Source organism: Diplotaxodon limnothrissa, linkage group LG11 (assembly GCF_057381915.1).
Source record: "Diplotaxodon limnothrissa isolate DT_005_m linkage group LG11, D_limnothrissa_male_GT1.1, whole genome shotgun sequence".
Classification (NCBI taxonomy): Eukaryota; Metazoa; Chordata; class Actinopteri; order Cichliformes; family Cichlidae; genus Diplotaxodon; species Diplotaxodon limnothrissa.
In genome coordinates this window covers 36,416,876-36,441,559 of record NC_140606.1, presented here as the reverse complement: position 1 = coordinate 36,441,559, position 24,684 = coordinate 36,416,876, and the positions used below count along the sequence as shown (strand labels likewise).

General features: G+C 39.5%; 1 protein-coding gene across 1 annotated transcript; it reads right to left on the bottom strand.

Annotated features, from left to right (window-relative positions):
- Positions 1–824: 824 nt before the first annotated feature.
- smg5 (SMG5 nonsense mediated mRNA decay factor) lies at positions 825–22,961 on the bottom strand. Its single transcript, XM_085366684.1, has 22 exons — positions 22,548–22,961; positions 22,024–22,122; positions 17,896–18,019; positions 17,112–17,268; positions 16,165–16,254; positions 15,445–15,534; positions 14,503–14,581; positions 14,294–14,419; positions 13,009–13,077; positions 11,738–11,967; positions 11,315–11,452; positions 9,639–10,547; positions 9,336–9,505; positions 9,171–9,246; positions 8,460–8,635; positions 7,289–7,447; positions 7,043–7,102; positions 5,864–6,023; positions 3,486–3,576; positions 3,337–3,411; positions 3,111–3,249; positions 825–2,180 (listed from the first exon to the last, which is right to left on the bottom strand). The coding sequence occupies exons 1-22, from the start codon at positions 22,610–22,612 to the stop codon at positions 2,097–2,099; spliced, it is 3,366 nt and encodes a 1,121-aa protein (XP_085222810.1). The 5' UTR covers positions 22,613–22,961; the 3' UTR covers positions 825–2,096.
- Between the last annotated feature and the right edge of the window lie 1,723 nt (positions 22,962–24,684).

Sequence of the window (24,684 nt, the reverse complement as noted above, 5' to 3'; positions counted from 1 at the left end):
GTGTCAACAACAGCAAAACTTGCATACCAGCTTCAGGTTTGAACCTGCCCCAGACATCACGAGCAACGGGTGAATCTGACTGAAAAAAGGAGGACACCACACCTCGTAGGGTAGCCACTCTGAAGCCATACTTTAAATCATTCTGCTTTATAATTCAATAAAAAAAAAAGGGGGCATAATTTATAAAAATTAACATAATATGGTGTTAAATAAGGTTTGAAACTGGTGACAAACTGTTGACCTATCAGAGTGCTCATAAATTGAATAAAAAGTCATTTTCCTAGAGACAATTTGGTTTCTCTTTAAAACAAAACAGTTAATCAAAGTGTTTTTTAAACCACCATCTGTAAAGGAAGTTAATTGAGGAAACAGGTGCTGGTGGATGATTGTGTAGCTTTAACAAAATATAAGTATTGTATCCTTCACAACTGCTGATATTACAGTTACTTTCCAGGCATGTAAAATCCTGAGTTTCACAAACCTGTATGCTGGGTTTTTGCTTCCAAGAAGCCTTTAAATTCGTGGAACCGGTATCCCAAACTAAAACCAGAGTCCTGGATTGTATTTCATGTCTCACAAGTATGTGAAAACAGCTCCACTCCCACACAACCCCAGTGCAGCCCTGTGCTGTTTTTTTTTAATCTAAAAGGCTGTTTAAGAAACCTCCCTTCCCAGCTGCAGGGGACAGAGCTGTCTTCACAGTTTTCGGGTCACGAGGTTTCTGCTTCTCGCCTATTTGACTTATCACTCTAGTGATCTGGTGAAAACAAAAGGTGACATAGGGTCACAGGGGACTGATAAGAAGAAAGAGGTCAACATCGTTGAGAGTTTCTTTTTATTGTTCAATGCATGGCCACACACATATACTGGTTTTCTTTTGCACAGTGCAAGATGGGACAGTCACTATGGAAATGGTGATGTAGATGGGGTACATTTTAGGAGTTTACAGGGGTCCCACCTTCCTCAGGGAAAAGCCAGCTAGCTCCTCTTTTCTTAGCCTCCACAACGACTAGCTACAACATGAGGCCAATCGGCTTCTAGCTACCCTCCTCACACTAACGTTACACCTCGATAAATAGATTCTAGGCTCCTTTTAATTTTCAGAACTGAAGGTTTGTTTACTTGATCCACGCACGACAGCAACCCCTTTCTTTTCCCTTAAACATTCTTGCATATATCATTCAGATTTAGCTTAGAAAAAGCAAAATAAACAACATCATTTGGGTACAAAAATAAAATCCAAATTAAAACCTTTAACAGGGCAACGCCTGTCATGTGTTTTTTTTTCCTTTTCTCATAATGAGATAGCACAATACATAAGTCACTGGTCACAAAAGTACACTGCAAATAAAGAAAAACAAAACCCCAAAAAAAAGCCACATAGGAAAGAAACCGCTCGCAGAGAAGTCTTCCTCAACCCTTCCTAGAGGCTGACGAGCTACGAGATGAGGGCTGGAAGCCTCGAGCGTCAGGTGAACAGAGCACGTTTTCTCTGTCTCGAAGCTGTCGTCATACAGCCTTGACTTTACAAAAAACACAGCCCCACCAGACTCGCACATTCTTGACCCTGCTTCTCAAATACAGACTGAAGGGAAAGGGGAAAAAGGGAACGGAAATCCAAACCACTGCTCTAAATATCTATATGGATTCAGCTTGAATGTGTTTGTGTGCTCGCCGTTTCTCTCAACACGTATGTACTCGTTTGCTAACATATACAGTGTATTCCTGGTTAGGGAGTGAACCAGGGGCACTTAAAATTGTGTAGCGTCATCCCGCCATTTCCTCACCCCGACCACTAGGGGTCACTCTTTATGTTTAGGATTAGGAGTGGGAGATCTGCTGTTTCTTATAGCGTCGTTTCGCCCGCCTTTCTCTTTTTTTAGTTACTTTAAAAAAAAAATTTTTTTAACTCCACTATTCACTTTTCCAACCCTCTAAGCTTTTTAACTCCTCGATCCAGCTTTCTTTTGAGTTGTTTTTTTGCCTTTGGAGACGCAGATACACACAGAGCAAAAGAGTGGGAGAAAGAGAGAGGGAGCAAGTGTTGTGATCGATCAGCTGTTCGCAGCGCCGACAGCTGCTCCCCTTTTGACCTCTCAGCCAATCTCCTTCCACTGACGGTAGAACTCCACGATGTTCTTCAGCTCCATGCCTGCTGAGCCAGCCGCCTGGATCGCCGCCTGGTGGAGACAAACGAGGCACGAAGATAAAAACAAAGTATTTTTCAAATTTGTACATTTTTAAGCTCAGTAGGCAGAACTTGTCCACAGTCTGCAAGCGGTGACAAAACTTGTCACCTTCTCAGACCAAAAATAAACTTCACCCACAGACCCAGTGAGTTAAACACACTCTTGCAAGACAGAGTTTTTCCCCTAAATGTTTGCTTCAAATATGCTGAACCCTTCACTTCTCATTTTAGTATTGCCCAGACTGAGGTAACATCCTATGTGCTTCCTGGATGCAGACTTTTTAATGCATTTCTTTACGTTATCATTTTTTTATGTTCTTTTTCTATTTTTTGTTCAGCTTTTGGTTTTCCTTTGTTTCCTGCACCACCTCTGCTCCATCTGTTAGCAGTGGTAGATGAGGTGAATGTGGGATGGTGGCTTTGAGGTCAAACTTTCCAGACATTTGTAGCAGATGCAACTATAGTATAAATCTTAGGTGACTTCCTTCTCGAATTACCGCATTCACAAGACTTTCAGAAAACTTGACCTCTGACTTGAGGTTGAGTTCACTGAGATTCAAATACATCCGAGATCTTTAGCAGATACACCTTTGGTATCAATTTGAAGCTCCTATGTCATTCTCGAGTTAACGCAATCACAAATGCCGCGTGCCTGCCCACAGAGGTGACGACAATAGCCTTTTATGGCTGAGCGGTAAAAATTACAACCAAGTCAGACTCCTTTGAAGCAGAAATATTTGAAAATTAGGAGTGACTCAAGATTTTTGCACAGTGCTGTACCTTGGAAAATACTGATCCGTGTTTAACAGTGATGAACACGAAGCAGTGAAGACGGCACTGAAGCCAAAAGAGCAGAAACTAAAGGTGGGAAAGCTCCTGAGTGCTCGTGTCTGTGAGATAAAACATACAGCGAGTTACTGACCTTCATCGCTGCTGACCGAGAGCAAAGCTCCTCTACTTCATGGCCTGTAAGAATGGTCACCATACCGGCTGTATCTTCATCTCCGTTGCTCTGGGAGACTGTTAGCTGACGGCAACTATCCACCATCTTGTACAGATGCCTAGAAACAAGAAAACTGGGTCAGTCAAGCTGGAAGTCATATTCACAGGAACAAATAAGGCGTCAGCAGAAGGGAAGTAGAGCTTACCAGGCTTCGATGTCCTGCCGCTTCAGCTTATCTCTCTCAAAACTTCGACCCGACTCCTTCTGGCAGCGGATGTATCTACAGAGGAAGAAAGAAATACGATTTAAAGAGAGTTTTTATTGAGAAATGTTTCATCTCACAACTTAACCCACCTGTTGCCTTTACGAAATTCAGACTCCAGGAAGCGGATTCCATCCCTCGCACCAGCATTTTCCTTCTTTAACCTGTCAAGTCCATCAATCACTAAAAGAAAAGGGGAGTCCAGATTAAACACCTGGGCAAACAGCAACTCCAGCGCTCAGAAGGTCTGGAGCTTGATTCTGACTCGTACGCTTTGAGCAGACGGCGAATCATAAATGAAGCTAGAACTGAGCTCATTTAATTGTTGTTGTATTTTGTCTCTCTGCGAGTCAGTGAACAGCGACGGGGAGTGCACGGGGGTGGTGCCAGGGGAATAATGTGCCGGCCAGAGATGATTTACTCCACGTGGAATGCAGGTATGCACCCAAACCAATCAGTGACTGGGTCACCCCAAACTGGCACATGTGACCGACTGCTGCTGTCTAGTGTCATTAGTCAGGAAGCAGCTCGGTACACACTAAATAAACCAGAGCTGTCATAACCACTAGTGAGGATTTTTTTTTTTTTAGGGCAACAAATAATTATAAAAGAATCAATTTCCTGTTAATAATCAGTTAATTGTTTTAGGCTAGAAGAAGTTATAAAATAGTGAAGATTGCTTGTAATGTTCAAGCGCCTCAAAAATAACAAGACAGGTGACCCAGGTGATTGATATATGCATTTTTTTTTCCTTCTTTTTTTTCTTTTTCTGCCCGTTCTGTTGGTTTTTGGTTTTTGCCCTTCTCCCCCGCCCCTCTTCTCAGCTGTTTCTCTTTCCCTCTTTCTTTCTCCCCTTCTTTCCCCCAGTCAAGTCTGTCCCATATTCAGTAAGTGAAAATAAAATAAACAATAAAAGGTGAATCAAATGGACCATTATGGCAAGGCTGGGATGGTCAATTTGGTAAAGTAAATCCGTTGGGCATCTTTCTTTGCCTTTAGACAACAATTCTGATGGCAAAAGAGCCAAACGGGACAGGCCAAAAAAAAACAAAAAACAAACAAACAAGACAAACCAGCAAATACTGATTTTAGAAGTTGTTTGAAATCTTAAATTGATTTTCACGGTGACTGATAATAGATTTATCAGTTTGTTTCAGCACCACTCATTCCTTTCACAATCTGTGTTACGTTACATGTTACAGCCTGGCTCTAAATTTATGTATTTATCACCTCAAAATTCTACATACAACATCCCATAATGACAAAGTGAAAAAGGTTTGCTTCATGTTGTTGCACACAGTGGCCTTTCTGTACAAAGTCTGTATGGGGAAATAAAAACTCGCCTCCATCTGTGACAAACTTGCCCACAAAAGGGGAAAAAAAGCAACAAGACTGTGTTGAAAATATGTTTAACCTCACTTAGTAAAGAAAGAAAAAAGAAAGAAGAAGAAAGAAAGAAGTGAGGCTTCATTTCCTAAAACTTAAATACATGTTTGCTTATAGAAAAACATGAACACACATCGACTTCTAAGTAAGGTAACACAGACTCTTCGTCTTCACCAACATGTGGATCAGTCGTGTTTATGAGCACAGTCACTATCACAGGCCCGTTTCTGAGCCACAAAAAATCCTCCTCTTAACTTTTGGACTTGATTAACTTTATTAATAACCAATTTAAACTTGCATGTTTGTGCCAATCAGGATTTTCTGCAGGTGTCACCAATATATAGTTTTAAATATGTATTTTCTGCCTAAAAATATTACATTAATACCAAAATATAAAAAGGGATCAGTTCTTTCCTGTATTCCCAGCCGTATGCAGGAATAATTTCCAATAATAACAATAAGAATAACTGAAATGAAAACAATCTAAAGCCATAAGAGAAACAGAAAATGGACGACTAGACTATTTTTAGTTAATTAGTTTTTGTTAAAATCTACGTTTGCCTGTTATCACATTTGAGATACTGACAAAGTCTGGGAAATTAACACTCAAAATACCTACAGCAGGTGAGGGAAAATATTTAAGACTTTGTTTATCGGTACAGAAAAAAAGGTTTCAACTCTTTCCCCCGTAAACACGACATCTGACAACCTTTTTGCTTTGGAAGCCTGAAAACTGGCAGAAACTGTTCAGTTCAGAAAAGAGAAACTAGGATTACCCCTACGAGGGATCTGAGAAGGAAAGCGTTAAGACAACCTGGTATTTTTCCTGCATAATCTTGGCCTCGGGTCCAATTCTAGCGGTGAGTAACATTGTGCGAATTTATGGAGAGGCTTTTAAGACTTATTTTTTTTATAAAGGGTTAGGTTCAGACTGATATTTTGCTCTGTCATCCTATAAAGCACAATCACTGAACAAGAGAAAGATCCCTGTAAATCCATTAATCCCCACCACCTATGTGGGGAAATGGTACAAACAGCGGCTGTGTACCGCTGTTCCAGACAAAAGATGCCACAGTGCACTGACCTGTTCGTGGGATGATGATGATAAAGCAACCGCTACCAGCCAGCTGCCGGATGAGGTTCAGATGCTGGCACAGAGCAGCTGTGTCTGGCACCAGGTAGGGAGACATGGATGACTGGGCTTTAGGCTGCTGAAGGCTGCCCTCTAGCTGTGACACCTCCAACTGCAAGGAGAGGACAGAAGAAAGGAACCCAACTCGTTATGATCTCTAATTAAATTAAGAAGCGTGTAGATTTTATTTTAACATGTATTGTAGTCAGTGATGGATGCTTGTAGTCTAATAAACAATGTCACTCCTTGCAAACTTTCTCTTCTCAAGATTTCTCCAATAAATTTTATGAACATTTTGTCACAGCTGATAAAAGATAATTACATTCTGATGACACTGGTGCACATGGCATTCGATATACTACATAATGTATTTACTATTGCTGCATGTCTCCCCCCGCCCCCTGTTGGTTACCTGTATATCACTAAGCTCTGTGGTCTGGCCTTACAAACTGGAAGCTACCAAACGTGAGCAGGAGGTTGTCTCTCATGGTCTCTCCTGCCTTCAGTTTGTTTTTGTATGATTTAGAGTCATTTCTGATGGACTCAGTGGTCATATTTTCACAACTTTATTTCTATTAGATTTAGATCTAATGTTTGTTTACGCCAGAGACAGGAAATCTGCAGCGGAGTGGTCGGAGTTGCTTCCTTTCTTCTTGTTAACTTTGGCCGGCCAATCAGGCTCATGTTTTATGTTAATGGTGGATTATTGTTAATTACAGCTGTTTTTTTCTTGGTTATCAACACTCTGGTTGATTATGTTGACCCTCTTTTGCAGTAAACCTTTCAGAACACTTTGTGTGTTTTTTTCATCACTAAAGAGGGAGGCTGTTCTCATATCCAGCACTTCTTAGAGACGCACACATTCTCTTTGAGCAGGTCCTATGATGCATAAGCAGCAGCAATACTCTCACTTGCAGACAGTTGTTTTTTAACCTAAAATGAAAACTTATTGATTAAACCAATCATTAACCAATTAGTAAACATCACCATTTCATGATTTGTTAATTGTAAAGAAACTATAATTAACTATATTTATAATACCATAATTAGTCATCAATTTACCGTGTATTAGGGATTGTTATAAAGCGATAACAACACAAAGAGTCAGGGGACAGTAACTAAAATAAAAACCTGTAGTCGAAGCTGGGCCATGTCCCTCATTAATCGATTACGACGAGCCTCCTCTTCAGCCTGGACAAACAAAAACAAACAAACAAAGAAAACGGGGTCAATATGTAAAAAAAAAACAAAAACAAAAAACATGTTGGGTTCCAGGTCATTATATATTTATTTTATAGGTCATAATAGAAAAACACGTACACAACACCACAGGTTTTTTAAAATTTTAAACTGTGTAATGACTAAAATGTCAATCACCATGCGAAACTGGGCCTTGGCCTGCTGCACCAGATTATCCTGTTTGGACTGACTAACGCTGGTGAAGATGCCCGCCTCTGGGTTAAAGTGCAGCACGTTGCCTTGGAGACTTGTCAGGAAGTGGCCGAAGCTGCGAATACAACACACTCGTACCACACACTGAAAGAAACACAAAGACAAAAAAAACAAAACAAAACTTTAATGACGCAAAGATTTAGAACTGAGGTTATCTGATTACACATTTAGACTCCACAGGAGTTTTACTCAAATATTTCCATCTCATTAAATAACTTATTTTGGTTCATCACACTCACACACACACACACACACACACACACACACACGTCCTCGATTCAAATCAACAGTCCAAAGTCTGGAAGTATTTAGGTCAGTATTACATGACACTATTTTTCTGTTAATCAACTATTAAGTAATGCTTTCAGCTCTAATTTCAATTACTGAGCTAATTTCATTAAATGTGTAAATCTTCTAAAATTAAACTCTTATTGCATTTTAAGTGATTAATAAAACCGAATCATGTTTTTGTCTGTATTTATTGTTTTTGTTTGTCTACATTTATTTTTGCAATCTTATGTTGCAATCTTTGTACACTGTACAATGACCATCCCCGCTGAATCTTTGTCTGTGATCTATGATGCATGGCTGCTCCCCTTGGTGGCGTAGTACATTGATCATGTTGATCATGATAACAGCAGGATGACATAACAACAAGCAAATAATCTGTGCTGCAACACCTCAAACTAGAATTTCTTCTTTGTTTTCTTAAATCCATTTCATATGTTGTTTTTTTCCTACAACATGTGTGGGTATTGTGTTGATTTTATGTTGTGCTCTCATTGGCTGGTTTGACAGACACAGGTCAAGGGAGCAGTTACATTGTCAGATGGTAATTCTGGATTCCTCATATTGTCTGAATTTTGTCCCTTTACAACATTTTGAACTTCTCTTTGTAGGACTGTTGTTTGGAGTCACGGCCAAAGATATCAACACCATTCTTTCACATGTGCCATCTTTTTCCCACAATAACCAAAATTTCAGTGTTTACCCAGCTCAAGACAATAAATCAGAGACAGACAATTTCCTTTTGTGCCTTCCAGTGTTTTAGCCTGCACTTAATATGATGTGCATGTATGAGTCTGAGTGCCTGTACCTCTTGTAGGGGACTGAGGGAGGGGTTGCGCCGGGAAAAGTCAAGGCGGCGGTGGGCTACACCAAGAGCAGGCAGGTGTCGCAGAGCCAGATCCTCAGGCAGCAGCAGACTCTGGACCAAATCCGGTCGCTCACACTCATTTAACAACTCTGTCACTTCAGCGTTCAGACTGAGCTCTGCAGCAAGAACACACAAATACAAATTAGTACCGTAAAAGTAGACTCAGAGCACACTCACCAGAGTGTTAAAGTCACACAGGGAGATAACTATTCAGTGCGAGAGCTGAGCGTTACACAGTATTGTCAGTAAAGTGAGTGTACAGTACAGGGATGAGATCAGAGCTCAGATGTAAGCACAACAAGAAAAATCACCTAATTGCATTGAAAATAATGTGTTGTTTTAATAACATGTTTCACCGTGGTGACACCCTCACAACACACCATTTGTTTTACTGCTTTACATCTCCTGAGCAACCAAGTGTTATTTGGTTTGTGTTTCCAAGAAATAATAATAATAAAGTTCAGCTTGAGAAAAAGTCATTTAAGAGATAATTAGGCTAAGAATAAAGAAATGCTCTTGAATGAGGCTCAGAGTGAATAGTAATATCTATAAGATCTAGATTTTAATCTTTAAGGACACAGGAGGAAAAAAATGCCAGAACCTGACTGCCGTTGAGACAAGCAGAAATCTCTGTGCAGTGCAGTAACTCACCAGCCTCGAGCAGCTTGCTGCCATCTGGTAGCAGGTTCAGCAGCACAGACAGTCGGTTCCACAGGCTTTGGGAACTCTGCAGAGAACACAGATGATCAGTTTGTGAAATACAATCCTGAAAAGCCAGCATTTCGTAAACAAAGCAGGAAAAATCTGTCACCTCACCTGCGCACACATGAGGATAATATCGGTATTTGTCCGTAGCCAGTCAAGAAACACCTTAACAACCTGGATTAACCCCTGATTGGTCATAATCTCCAGTTTCTCTAAGAGGGTTTTTTCACTATGTACTGACTCAGTGCTGTGTTGACTTCCTTCCGAATCAGAGTCCAAGTCTGGTGAATTAGGAAAAATGAGCCAAAAGACAAGCTTGATTAGAACACTGTGAACCCTCTGTGATCAGATGACTGAGCATCATAAAGGGAACACTGATTTTATGTTTTATATAAAACTAATGTTAAACATTACCATTTTCACTGGTTCCATTGGCAGTACCAGGGTTCATTTCACAGGGGGAATCTCCAGGAGGAGGAGGAGGAGGAGTCTCTTGGGAGGGGGGAGCTGAGCTGTCAGTAGGGGTTGGAATACTCGGGGAAGACGAAGCATGAGGCCTTAAAAGCATGTTACTGAATGTTGGCGCCAGGCGAAAGCATCTCTTAGCCTGGAAGAGCTGAGAAGACATGGCCTGCAGGTTACTGCTAATGCTGGAGTCACTGGACATGAGAGGCCCATTGGTGGTCGGAGGGGTGTCGGTGGTATCCCTCTCTCCTGCGTCTTCCTTTGGTTGGTCCTCATCTTCATCATCCTGGTGCTCCCGGGCGTGACCCTCTGAGTTTTCCGTGTCCTCTATGTCTTCTAGGTCTGAGCGAGACTCTTGACTGTTCATGTCTGAATCAGTTTCTACATCAAATGCTGTTCCTCCTTCCTCCTCCTCCTCAGAGCCGCTTCCCCAGCTGCCCTCCTCGCCCAAGGCATCTCTCTTGGGCTCCTTCTTCACAGATGACGAGTTGACTGGCGTTCCTGTTGTGGTCCCACCTGTTGAATCAGCACGGACCCCTCTTTCTTCATCGTCATCTTCTTCTTCTTCACTCTCGAAGCCTTCGCTCAAGTCACTTTCATCCTCTCCGTGACCGTCTTTGCGAGCACAGCGGCGACGGCGGAGTCGAGAAAGGCGGCTGTACTTCTTCTTCTGCCTCTGCTTCTCTTCGTTCATCTTGCGTTGTTCTTCTATGCTGCTGTGCTTGTTGGCTGCAACCCTTTCAGAGCCATCTTCATCCTTATCCTCCTCATCCTCTTGCTCCAGGGAACCATTTTGCAAAGGCCTTTCACCAGAGGGATCTGTCGGTGCAGCTGTCAGATCCTTCATGTCCAGATCGTCTAGATAGAGATAAAAACTGCATCTTAATTTCATTCAAGTTCTTTGAGGATGTTTCTCTGGAAAAAAAGAATTACTTTCAACTATATATTTCACTAAACAGTATGTTCAGTATCATTTTGAAACTTCTCCATCTGCCTTTTATGGCTGAGGGGTGTAAGGGTTTACCATTATAAATAAAAACTAAGACAATGTCTTAGGCATTAGGGCAGGATATCTGTTAGCACCTTCTTTATTTATAGCGTGTGATTAAAATAAGATGCAAAGACACGACTTCCTTCCTTTTCTTGGAGTTCTGTTATGTGCATAGTGTCAGTAGTTTTCATCACTTTATAACTGTTTGTTTCTGTCCTACTTTGTGCTGACATATACTGTGTCTGTTAACATGGGCAAATTCTCCATAATGCTGTCCTTATTTAGGTTTTTTAGTTTAGACTCTCAACATTAAAAAGGCTGAATAGTGCCAATGAGCTCCATTAAAGTTATACCCAACATTCATTGTTGGAACGGGGTGTGCGCACAAGCAACAAGGAGAGTACAAGGATGCAAACCCTGGTATGGTTTTAAAGAGTCAGGTTAAGTAACACATCATCATCATCATATATCGACACAGTCTCCAATGAATCTTAAAAAGTCCACATACTCATATAGCCAACAGTTCTTGATACTGTGCTGGTTTATGATGGTTTTTATAGCTAAGAAATAGCTTGCAGGTGCATTTTTATGCCTTTTTCCCAACATACAGGAAAAGAATACATTTCTCTTTCACCTGCAGCGTCAGTCTGAAGTGGAGGCACCTGACTCTCTGCTTCTTCCAGTTCAGCCTGAAGCCGGATGTTGACGTGGTTTACAAGGTGGGAGAAGAGGGCCAGAGTGAATGCTATGGATGCACTGTACTGCTTTGAACCTAAGGACAAAATACACAGAAACACTTAAATAAACACAAGAAAGATTTACTTCTATACCTCTAAAGTTCCAAGTAATTCAGTGCTTTAATAACTAAAACAAATTGAAAATGGTCTGTTTTGACAACAAAGGCTCAGGGTCGAAATTTCATTTTGGGAGCGAACACATCACACGTGCTCTGATTCATAGAGGACATACTGAAAACTTTTTGTTCACTTGTGGTGACGTAATGAAAAATGAATGAACATGAATTCCTTAGAACAGCTTAAATTACACAACCACCTACCTCCTCTCTTAAGGCTGTGCACTACCATCAGACATGTGACCACCATTTTGAAGATTAGGTTGTCAGGCAGCACAGGATAGGAGCTGTCACTGTGCTGCTGCTGCTCCTCCTCTTCCTCGCTAGGGGTGTGGTGAGCACCGCCATGTGTTGGCGGTGGCAGGTAGAACATCACCAAGTTGAAGTCTTCCAGCACCGACTGGCAGAGTGAAGTCAGCTCCGTTTCCATCAGGCTACATAAACCACACAAAATAAAGACTTACTGTAGAAACACGGTAAATGCACTTCAACAATTTAAAACTTCCAAGGATAACATTGATGGTATGTGAAAATATAGTTGTGGACACTGGTTGTACTTTGTGTACATACATTTGCAATCAAAAGTAGCTTTTATGCAAATATACAGTCTCTAAGAAAACAAACACCTCAAGAAGAAGATTTTATTACAGTAATATAATATTCATAGTTCCACTCTGGGTGTAACAGCCTATAGTTGCTCAAAACATATCAACAGATTACAGCATGAAATGGAAAACACACTTATATTTGACATTTAAATGATCTGTGCCACACTTTTGTTGACCATTTCCAAGAACAGTTGGGTGGCACATCACTATGAACTATGGGGTGGTTGCCTCCTTTCCTTTCATATTGGATGGTTCAGAGCATGCTCTGCTATAAAAGGCTGAAGCTCCTTTTCTTAGCACTTAGAAAATCTGAACAGCTCTGATTACGACCACTACACAGATACTTCCAGGTCATTTCAGTAAATTCCTTCCTAAGCAAAACTATCTGACCACTCATAGTGGAACAACAACAAGTGACAAGAACTCAAACTTTTAAAAAGGTGATTTTTAAAATAGTTTGTTTGCGTTTTGTTTGACCAGTCTTAAACATGCCACTTAATTACCTAAATTTACTAGAAATAAAAGCAAATTTAAAATCTTTTTTTCCTTTATTTTAATTTTAGACCTGGCCCAGACAGACCCTGCAGTAATCCTACAACTACATTTTACTCTTAGCCTGGAATCCAACAGATCTGTTTTCAAACTTTAGAATGTTAAATATTTAACTTGACTACCACGTCAGAGGGAAGATGCTATAAACAGATTTGTTAAATATTTACTACATATGAATGTAAAAAGCCTTTATCTGGCATAAACTGAAAGATAAACTGGTTAAGCATTAAAATACACAAAACCAAATGATTTATTTCCACTGTGGACTTTGATTCTAAAACAGTGTGGGTGCAGAGTCACAACACAAACACAAACCTGTTCTTGGGCTGCAGCAGGCTCTGCAGATACATGAAGCTCACCAGGAGCCGCTTAATGTCTTTCGACCTGCAAAAAAGGCCACAGCAAAAATGATCAACTACAGAGTATTAAACACAATAAAAGATCCATTTACTACTTCTATGTTTTGATAAAGAAAAATAAAATGAAATAAAAGCATTTTAAAATGAAAACATCAGTGGTTTTAGAAACATCTGACCTATGACCTCAGTAAAAACAGGAACATGGAAGAGAACATACATACTTTGTTTAATTTTAAATATGGTCATATTGTTTATTTTGTAAAATGTTCATATTGTCTATTCTTATTTAATTCACTTAATGTACAGAATTCTCCTGCTTGCTGCTTACATGCTACTACTGCACATTCACCTAATGTATATAATATATAATATTCTTCTCTCCCCCTTTTGCACAAGTCGAGGAGCGTGTCAGGTTACATTTCACTGCGTGTTATACTTGTATAACTGTGCATGTGACGAATAAAGAATCTTGAATACAAACTTCCAGCAATGTCATTAACAACACCTGTTCACAATATATTCAGCTCCACGCTTTTTAGATTTTGACTCTTACGTGAAAACACAGAGGGATTTAATATAGTACAAGCTGCTTACTGGTCATTTATGTACATGGAATAAGAACAACATTGTTCTCTGTCCAGGTGGGAAAACAATCTTAATCTTGTTTCCCCTCTTACTACCCCCCACCTACTCATTTTAAAACATTGTTCATTTTGTCTATATTTGTCTTTTATTCCAACTGATGCCTGTTACTTTTGTTTCTTCAACAATCTAATTTACCCAGTGGAATCATCAATCATTTAATATCATCTGGAGGGAGATGCTGCTTTATTTCACCAACTTTAGCGCATACGTGATTGAGACAGAGTGCACATAAAGCTGTTAATTAAGTGAAGCCCCAGTAGTCAACTGGGACTGGATTTAAATTACTCTGATGTAAGCAGACTGAAGTCAACATGTTTTACTATAGATACATTGTAAGCAAGCCAGTGAAGGCCATTAATAACACAAACACACACACACACACACACACACACAGAAAGAGGAAAAATTCCAACCAAGAAAAGTAAATTTACCAAAATTGACAAATTCCAGAGGGAAAATGTTTAGTACTACCACAGTAATAACACACTTCATAGACCACAATGACCCTTAAATAGTGTGTAAAACACTGCATGAAGTGTGACTGACTAGCTTTGTTGTAACCCAGCTTTAAAAGGTAGCCCGTGAATGTGCATCACCTTTGTCGAGAGGGAGACAACTTCTTCATTTCCTGTTTCTTTACTTGATGATACATCTTGGCAGCTTTGTCAAACAGGCGCTTCAGGTTGCCGTAGGCGCCCTCAAAGGGGGCATCTGATTGAATGCTGAGCACAGATTACATCTGTTAAGACTTACAACTATACGAGAGAAGTTAAAAACACTGCAAACGTATATAAACATGGCTCACCAGCGTAGGTAGTAGTAAGTTGCTTCAACATTGTAGAACTTGCTCCCTGCCAGTGTGCCCAGTTGGTTAAAAGGCATTCCTGTTGGCAGATAACCAACACAAACCAAGTCAGCATTTATTTTTGAGTTAGTACCCAGAAAACCATGGGGTAATGCTACATTTGTTAAAAAAATAAATTGTAAGTTTCTCAAATAATATTGTAATATAACCCAAAAAATCATTTGAAAAGAACAAGCGTATGTAGGTTTTTATGAAATATCCCAATATCTTTCAACCCTATAAAGTATGAATACAGCTGCATTTAATGTGAACAATGTCTATATAGAGAGGTGGTGGGAGGACATGTTCATAGCAAGTAAGTGATATTTACAGATGTCTTATTGTTTGTCAACTACAAGAAACAACAATTAACAGTTGTTCTCACAAGTATACTGACCACAAATCTTATTTTCCTGAATGAACTTAATGGTTCTTTTTGTATTAGTAGTATCAGTAAGTTTATAATTGTTGTTGTTGTTGTTGTTGTTGTTGTTGTGTACATAAAGAATCCAGTTAAATCAGTTTATCTACAGGCCTTTAAACAAACAAAAACAAAGCAGGAAAATGTTCAGCCGATGCACAATGCTAAGCTTCCCATTTTAACTAAAAAGGTGTTTATGCGCTCCATTTTGACAATAAACACACAAAAGTGTATTGACCTTCTGCGAAAGCGAGTAAGCACATTTCACAATTCTATACTTACAATATAAAAAAGAAAAACAAACAACCAAACCAAAACAACAACAACACTAAACTGGATTTAACATCTGTGTTGTTCTGGCAAGAAAAATAAAACTTTTAAATCACCCCACGTCCCTTCCATGCTGTGTAAGACCACGGGTATGGCAATACAGTACTGTTTGAAAAAACAAACAAACCAAACCCTACATTCTCATCACTCACCTACGTGTGGCATAACTGACAATGCCTGATGGTAAAACCTCTCCGCCAGCTGCTCAGCCTCCACTCCTGCAAGCTCGTTTTGGTAGCGCGCTGAGGAGAAAATGATTTTAAACATCACAGTTAAAGTAAGAAAAAAAAATGCAAATCTATATGATTACAGCATTGTGGCTGAAAAGGTCAAGACTGAAATTGATTATTTCAGAAATGTGCACAAACACAAAGACCTGGAATGGCTTCAGACAAACATGAGAAAAAAAACAAACAAAAACAGCTACAAAGTGAAACATCCTTCATTTTAATGCTACAGCATTCTCACAGTCTTACAAGGATGCTGGACTATCATAAACCAAACAGCTTGAAAACAGTGCCTCTAATAGAATCATGGATCACTGGTCATCCAGTATGAATTTCTTAATTTACAATTTTTACAGGTTTTAGGTTTTAGTCCAATATATTTAATGTGCTTTAAAGTTAATCAGTAATTTTGAAGGGAAATAGGTCATATGTTCTCACTGCAGGAGTCAAAGGTTAAGTGGTGCAGACATTTTTGACCCATACCTGTGGTTCACATAAGTCTAAACCAAGCAAACAGCCTTCAGCCAGCTATACTATATAACCGAGTCAAATTTTCCCACGCTGAATGACACTTGTTCTGTCTCACACCTCTGCAAGCCCGACAGATAGTTGAATTAATTACATATTCTATTATCTTATTATTACCTAGATCTCCAAGGTAGACCAGACAGCGATGACAGGCCATCTGTGCCCACTCCATCTCCTTGGGGGTGGCTGACACTGGTTTCTTTCGCCCTGTTGGGAACAATTACACAACACTTTTTTTTTTTTTTAAATCCATCCAATCCTTTTATCCAAAATGACTTTGACTTATGTAACAACACAGCAAGCTTAAATTCCAACACAGCAACAGGGTAGCACAGAGTCCAAATAAAAGAGCCGGGACCAGATACTCTTGAAGCATCTCTAACGTTAACATTCAAAACTAGTTTTGTTTAAGTTGGATAAGAAGAGGTGATTTACTCGGTAGCCAGGGGCTGGGTTGTGGCATCTTTGCAGTGTTTTTTCACAAAAATAAGAAATATCTTAGAGTCAAAAACAAGTACTTTTACAGAACAGACTATAAACCATCACCTTGCAGGAACATAAAACCTCTCTGGCTGTATTTCCCTGACAACAGGACTGTACAATTACAGTAACAAAAAACCCCAAAAACCTATATTAATGATTATCCATAATCATGAATATTTAATGTGATTAGTCTTTACGATTTCTGTCTTGGGCTTTTTAGTCTTCGTTTTTGACAGTAGAGTAGTCAGGAGTCCTTACCTTCACTACTGATTATTTGTTCAGTGAGTCTAAACTGCATTTAAATATCAGTAGCAAATGAGGTCAGAGTTTCTAGTTTCTAGTACAGGTAATGTATTACATAGATTAACTATCAATAAAGTTTCAACTATCTTCATCAAGTTTTTCCACAAGGACACCAGCTATACTGTCTACAGCAGACATTTACACTTTAAAAGAAGTGTTGTTGTTACAAATAACTCAGTTTTATTCAAGGGTGGTTTAAGGATCCTGAAACAGAAAGACAATTCATTTTATTTTTATGCCTTCATCTGAGAGTGTGAGAATGTGCTGGCTCATCTAACCTATCAGTGGATCTGTCACGTGGGTCCAGTCAATGCAATCCTGCAGCTCCAGCTGGTAATGTGACTGGATGTAGAGCAGCAGGTGTTGGTAGAAACCCACGCCGGCTATAAGGTGAGTTCTGTAGGCACACTCCAGAGCACTGCGACTGTGGATGTGCTGCAGTGAAAGAAAACCCAAATCAAAAGAGAAGTGAGGACTTTAGAGAAAGGAACAGTACACCAATGAGGGTGATCTGCATCAAAATAACAGGCAACTTAAAAAAGAAAATATAACTAATGTAAAATAGACAAGATTACAACTGGCAACTGTGTCGTGTTGTTATAAAGTTGAGTTTCAAGAAGATTTTAAATGTATAAAATAAATGTTTTATAATCCAACGATGCTCATATTAAACCAGCGTTAACCTGCAATAAAGGGTACGCAGGTTTAAAAGCTGAAATTGGCTGTGAACATGACACCAAGATTTCATCACCACAAACTAATTCAAGTATTGACACTATAAATATAGCATTTATTTCGTGTAGTCACCATGTCTGCAGTTTTATAGTGCTATGACAATGAACCAAAACAATAAAGTTGCAGACTGGACTGCTGAAAATGAATGCTTATTGTGAAATTATTATTCTCCTAAACGCTTTTGTGGTCACTGGCATGAATATAAAATAAATTGGAGAGTTCACCTTTTAAGTAAAAGCTGGATTAGCCAGGTAGCAACAGAAAACAAATGCGGTCAGTTTAATATATGCAGCAAGGCCATTTTTCCACAGCTGCAGGGACATTTACCTTCTTGTTGGTCTTGATAACCTGAATGACTTCATAGTAAACCTTTCTCCACAGCAGCTCCTCGGCCTTGCGGCCATAGTCCACTGGATGCAGAAACATCAGTTTCACACAAAGTTCCCTCAGCCTGAAAACAGAAAAAAAGATGCACATGTGCAATGAGAAGACAGCTGGGTTAAAGGACCAATTATTTAAGTGTTTTCACACAAGTTCTGGACCACTGTTGGGTGCATCAGGTTCAGACACTGGTCAGAGTAGTACTTCCGTACATTTAATCCACAGTAAGTGAGACTATTGTAAATGTGATCTCCTGAGGTGAGAGTGCAGCCTCAGTGGAGCATGCAGAAGGCAGGAAAGCTGCTCACTAGCTGTGAATTTGCCAGATTACTACCTGCTCTATTCACAAAAAAAACAAAAAAACAAAAACTGGACACTATGCCAAAAGTTGTAATAAAAAGCTGACAGATTATTGACCGTTTCAACTGTCACATTTGAAATCTCACATCCATCTGTGTTGGGTAGCACCTAGACAACTGCACGTGTGAAAACGGCTTTAATTTCACATGACGTGTAGGGCCCATCAAGGACAGAAATGACTGCATATTGACAACCTTGTCGTGCAGCAGCTTAATAACATTGAGCTGCTTTCATTTTTGAGCATATTTAGACTTTTCTTGACAGATGAGTGCAAACAGTAGGCAGGAAAGTAGGAAGAGAGTGAGGGAGAATGAATTGCAACAACTGGTCAGACCAAACTCAAACCCAAGCCCCTGCAGTAATGACTTAATTGCATTAAGCAAGTACTTAATGCAACTTTATAAATTTGAGATCCCCACAAGCAAGAAAATCTGCTGCTTGTCTAAAATATGTTTTTTCTTGATGACAATGAAATTTTACATACATCCAGCTGCCAGCCAGATAAAATGCATTTAAATAAAACCAACCTTTGTGAAATTTATTTGTGGAAACTGTTTTAGAATGGGATTAAATCAACCTCAATGTTGCATCTGCATGGTCATTAAGGAGGCTGTAGCTTGTAATTCTGTTACTCTAATAAGTGTTTCTATTATTTCATGCACCACATGTAATAAGAGGAAGCTGAATAACAGAAACATGTGTATAATGAAGTACAGTTGGACAGCTGAACATAACATCTGTGACCTCAGCATTCCTACTGGACTGCATATTTCGGTGTTATCCCAAAGTCAGAAACAAGCCTTGAGGTTTCTGACTGGTTGGAGGCCCATTGTATTAACACGACAGTACGTGTCCTACAGGGAAAAAACACAAACAAAATATCAGAAGTGACTTGTGTGACTCATTGGGTCTGATTCAGAAGTTGTTCACAAGAATTTTGTGAAATCTCAGATCTTGTGTGCGGCAAATGACACAATTATGTTAATACTTTAGGCAAGTACATGCTGCATTTCTCTCATTTTATAAAGATGTTTATCAGTGCTTGGTTTTTCATACACTTTAACATCAGAAAAGAACATCAACATGAGCTAATGCTACCAATGACAAATTGCTGGACAGAAAGTCTCATGAATAAATTACTTGTGAATTTAGGTTCTTAAATATGAACATGTTCTGATTTATGTTGTCTTCTTTGACAGTAAACTGAAAGCAATGTTTGGGTTAAGGTCAGACAAAGAATAACACTGGAAGATGTTACCTGCCACGTTAGAAACTTGTACTGAAAAAAAAAGAAGTCATTTTATCCTTTCTAATCATTTTCTGAAACTAATTGACGCAGCAGTGTTTGTTTGTTCTTTAAGTATAAACAAACTGCTTAGTATAGCAGTACAAATGTCCATCTATACCTTAAAAGTACAGCATTGTTCGGTACCAGTCACATTCTTCCATATTTTGATTCTCGTGTCTTCAAGAGTAGGTATGAAATTCGAGAACCATTCCCAGTAGTTTAATTCCTTGGAATCGTTAATCTCATTGCCTATCAATCAGCTGATTTCAGGAACTGTGGCGCAGCCTGCAGTGTGGATATGGACCTTACCTTTAATATTATTGCACAAAGGACGAGAGTGCAACAGTAAAGTGCAAACTGCATGCACAACATTTGATATGACCAAAATCTCATATCCCGATATAAGACCTCTATCGATATAAATAACGATATAAATCACAAAAATTTAACATTTTCTGTAAATTCTGTGAATCTCGGGCAGCTCGACTTGCGTGAAGTGTTTCCAATTTTTAGACATAAGTTGTAACAGCCGCCGTTTTCTTTGTGAGTATTTATTACACAGTGTGCTGCGGCAAAAAGCCTGTTCTATCGTTTGAGTCTAAGGTTTATTTTTTAGCACCTGACGGCTCTTTTTTGCTTCTCATCTGTAAATACTCTGCATACTCTTTCACGTGATTCCGTTTATTTTGAAAAGTCTCAACAAGATCTTGAGCTTTATTGTGAAAGGTTTATGTGGAAAATAAACAAGTGGACACACGATGGTTTTACCGTCGTTGTTGCTAATGACAACGCATAAAAACAGACGCTTGTCTGTCAGTCGTGTGGTTATATAAGAGAAAGAGAACTTTAAGAAATTAATATAGCCACTACAGTGACCATCAAAACGATGAAAAATATTGCCGTAAACTGTTTATTTTGCGACACCGTGAAACAAACGATAGACGTTTTTATGTCGTCATCCGATATATATCGTTATATTGCACAGCCCAAAGCCAGACCCTGAACTTCAACAGGTAACAAACCAATAAGATGTCATGATGCAGACTCCGTCCCTATCGGTTTATGTTTCTAAAATAGAATCACTGTGGCAATAACTCTGAAGTCTCTTAATGTCAGCTTTGTGTTCTTACCTAAATACTAAGAGAAAAAAAAATCATAAATGTGTCCTCATTAGGACAGGGGTTTTTGTTTGTGTTTGGGACTGTGGTCTAAGGTTTACATTGTTAAACAGTAACTATTAGGCAATGGGTTTCAGGTCATTTTACCGAAAAACATGAAAGTAATGTAATGAGTAGTATACATCATTACTGTTAAGAAAATGTTCTGTAACATGTGGAATACATCACTTTTTTGGAGTAACAACCCTGATACTGATCACAACAAAGAGGGGGGATACCTCCAACAAGCACAAACATTTGACCCACAGCATGCAATTAATTTGCAGAATGTGCTGTCTTTGATATGCTGCTTAGAAAAGCTGGTTACTTCCAAAGTGGAGCCAATGAGAATCGACAAGAGAACTGGTAAGGAATCGAACTGATAAGTGATATTGATAATGAAATTGGAATTGCAAATCAATTCCCATCCCTATTCAAGAGTAGCTTTGCATGATTAACAGTACACTTGTTAACTGGGCTTTGGTGAAGTCCCTCATTTCATTCACTGTTTGAAACCAGCAGTTTTTGCCCCTCTCCTTTTAAAGCCTGTGTCGCAACAGAAGGTTTAAACATGGAACAGGTACCAAATTTGACAGATAGCAAAAGCAGAATGAATAAAATTCCACTTGAATCAATTATTAAAATAGCGCCTGGTTGATTTTATAGTCCAACTAATTTACTGGTTTGTTTACTGGCTTCACTGGTAGTCCTCTAGGCCTGTCTAGTTATAGCTTGACAAAACTCCCAGAGCAATCAGAGCAGGATGAGATAACATTTCCCTTATCTTGCTGACTGTTTAGACACCCATCATTATTCCGCCTCCTCAGATAACTTTCCAACTTCCTCTTATTGGTTTTGAGCTTTCTGCCCACAACATCCAGTATACAAATAACAACCATAGTCCTGCTCAAGCTGCATGACCAGTGAGGCTTGCTTTTCATCTTTGTCTGGACAAGGAAAAAAAACAAAAATCAAACTAAACTAAAAAAAAAACAACAACTCCAGCTTAGACTTTGAGATAAAGCCACAGTCAGTGTTTGCAGATGGTCATGCTGGAAATATTAGAAAATAAACATCTGAACTAAATTTAGAAACTAGGAAATGTATGCTCACTGAGATGCTGCATTTACCGCATGTCAGGCATGACAGAGCCTCAATACACACCTGACAGCTAGCAAGACTAGTCAGGACTGAGACTGCATGCAGGCAGTGAGGTTTAAGTCAAATTACAGCCGCCTTCACACAAGCTCCCGAGACACTCGTACTTACTTGTTGCGAAGGCTGATGTTCTCCGGCTTGAAGACTTCTCTGTAGGACGATTTGCTGCCGATGATGACATCTAGCTTGTGCACAGTCTCCACCACAGCCCTGTCGGCATGTTAGGCAACACATAGCATCAGCACGATGACAACGCTGTTAGCCAAATTGCCACAAAATAAGCGTCAGGTGGAAACAGAACAAACGTCGGAATAAACATTGCAAGCAGTCGGGTTAACAGCCCGAGACCTTTCTGTTTCACTTCTCTGTAACAAAGACACGGATGACAAATGCTACCGTGCTCATTAGCCAAGACAAGTTGAAGAGAATGAAGCGCTTCCCATCAAATTTAGCTGATGCTACAAAGAAAAGGTATACGGGAGTGCTGGTTTACTCACTGTGGTGATAAGTTAGAGGATAGCTGGGCTTTCTCTAGTAGTAGCAAGTACTGTCTGACTATTGCTAAGCTAGCCAGCTCAATTAACATTCAATTAGCACCTCGGTTAGCTTTGGCAAAAACGGCCTCGTCAAGGTACCTGTAGAGTCGCTTGATGAGAAGGACTTTGGCCTCTGGCTCACTGTCCTGTCCGGGTCCGCTCATATTAGCGCTTAGCCAGATGTTTGATCACACGCTCCAGCGTTCAACTCCTGTTTCCTTCACCCGTTCCGACGCACGGCTGTCACGACTCCGCGGACTTCTTCCCCGGCAGCGACAACTAGCCAGCTAGTGCTAGCTATAAAGGCAGCGTTAGCGTCCCTCCTCTTCCCTCCGAGTCTCTTTCGTTTCTTTTGTCCTTTGGCAAAACCCCCTCTACCCATCCGTTCTGAAAACCGGGTAGAAGGGGGTGCCCAGTAATTTACGCTGTTCCTGGTCAGCTAAAACGCTCCGGTATGCCGCTTGTGTCGTTCCCCATTCCAGCCATTGCTACGAAGGCAGCCATTATTCCTATCAGGCATTGACCGCCTGAATACCGCGAGAGCACGCAACATACTCACGAGATTACGGAAAAGAGTTGCCAGATAGTCTACAAACCCTCCCTTTAAGAAAATCAGGAGTTCCGAAAGAAAGAAAGAAAAACATATTATGCAGTTTAGGAATAAGATGCATTTACACTTCAAACAAACACTGTACAGCCAGAAAACACTGAAGATAACATCTGATTGATTCATCTGATTCATACTATTGGAGCCACGTTCCTACTACCCTCTGTAAGGGATTTCCGATTGTTTTTGTAAACTGAAGAATACCTTTTATTTTTTTACATATAAATTGTGTAATACAGAACAGAGTCAGACACTTCACGTGAGAAGTCAGAAAAAAAATTAATTATAAAAACATATAAAAAAAAGAAGCTCAAGTTTTTTTGTTTGTGTAGCCACCTGTGAGGATGTTTCCTGGTAATACACAGATAACTTTGGCACATCTAAATTTAATATATATATTTTTTCATTCACTTGTAGAGTTTAATTTCAACAAGGGCACACAGGGTATCCAGGGTATCCAGTCCCTAAATATTTTTATATTTAGGGACTGGATACTAAAGTATAGTCTGTCTAAAGTACAAAAATGTATTAATTCGTTTTTCTGCTCTGAAAAAAACAAAACCCCTTTTGAGTCTTTATATTGATTATTAACATTGAGTCTCAATTGCCCAGCATTGCATTAACGTTTTCAACCAAATGACTTCAAACTTTTTTCAAATATTTCTGAAAGACCAAATACAGTAACACACTCTCAGTGGTTTACTAGCAACAAATAGATATACATACCTTCAGTCTTGTGTCACAGCTGCTTATCCAAATTTCATCCCAATGATGCTCTGCTGCACTGAGATCTGGTGACTCGACGCCATCTGAGTACCGCGTTTTTCGATCTTCTGTTGTCTAATTTTGATGAGTCTGTGCAAAACGTAGCCTCAGTTCCCTGTTCTTAGCTGCCGCATGTAGTCCATCTGCTTCAAGGTTGGATGTGTTTTGCTTTCAGAGATGCTCTTCTGCATAGCTTGTTTGTAACTAGTGGTTATTTGAGTTACTGTTACCTTCTTATCAGCTGTAAGCCCTGAAAATGGCCATGCTGGAAAATCCCAGTACATCAACAATGTCTGAAATACTCACACCAGCCCATCTGACATCAAGAACCATGCCACGTTCAGTCCTCTTGAACTTGTTCAAACTTGACAGGCTGTCTTGACCATGTCTGCATGTCTAAATGATTTGAGTTGCTGCTGATGTGAAAGGCTGATTAGATATTTGGGTTACTGTGATGGGCAGTGAAACAGACGTACCTAATAAAGTGGTTGCTGAATGTATAGCGTGACTTCACTGGACTAAACAGTAATTGGTCCTATGTTCTCAGACTGTATTTTTTTCTGATGCTTTTCTTCATTTCATCAGTTTTGTAAAAAAAACAAAAAAAACCACACACTTTACATTTCATTTTTGTTTCTGAAACGTTTTAATTCATTCATTAGAGCTGAAGTGATTGGCTGATTATTCGTGTTCTGACAAATGTGAAAATGTTTTTGATTGTTGGAGTGTATTTTGCACAGGTGAGTCCGTGTTATGAAAAATGCCCTAACTGTTCTGAGTGGTGGGAAAGACCTTTCTGCTGTGAGAATTGTGCCAAATCGATTGAATAAAAACTGTAACATGTAATCACTAAAATACAAAAAT

Coding starts and splice junctions, on each gene's coding strand:
- smg5 (XM_085366684.1), bottom strand. CDS start 22,612: ATGAGCGGACCCGGACAGGACAGTGAGCCAGAGGCCAAAGTCCTTCTC. Junction 8,636..9,170: donor CAGCAAGCTGCTCGAGGCTG/GTGAGTTACTGC, acceptor TTCTTGCTGCAG/AGCTCAGTCTGAACGCTGAA. Junction 3,577..5,863: donor CATCATCATCCCACGAACAG/GTCAGTGCACTG, acceptor CTTTTCTTTTAG/TGATTGATGGACTTGACAGG.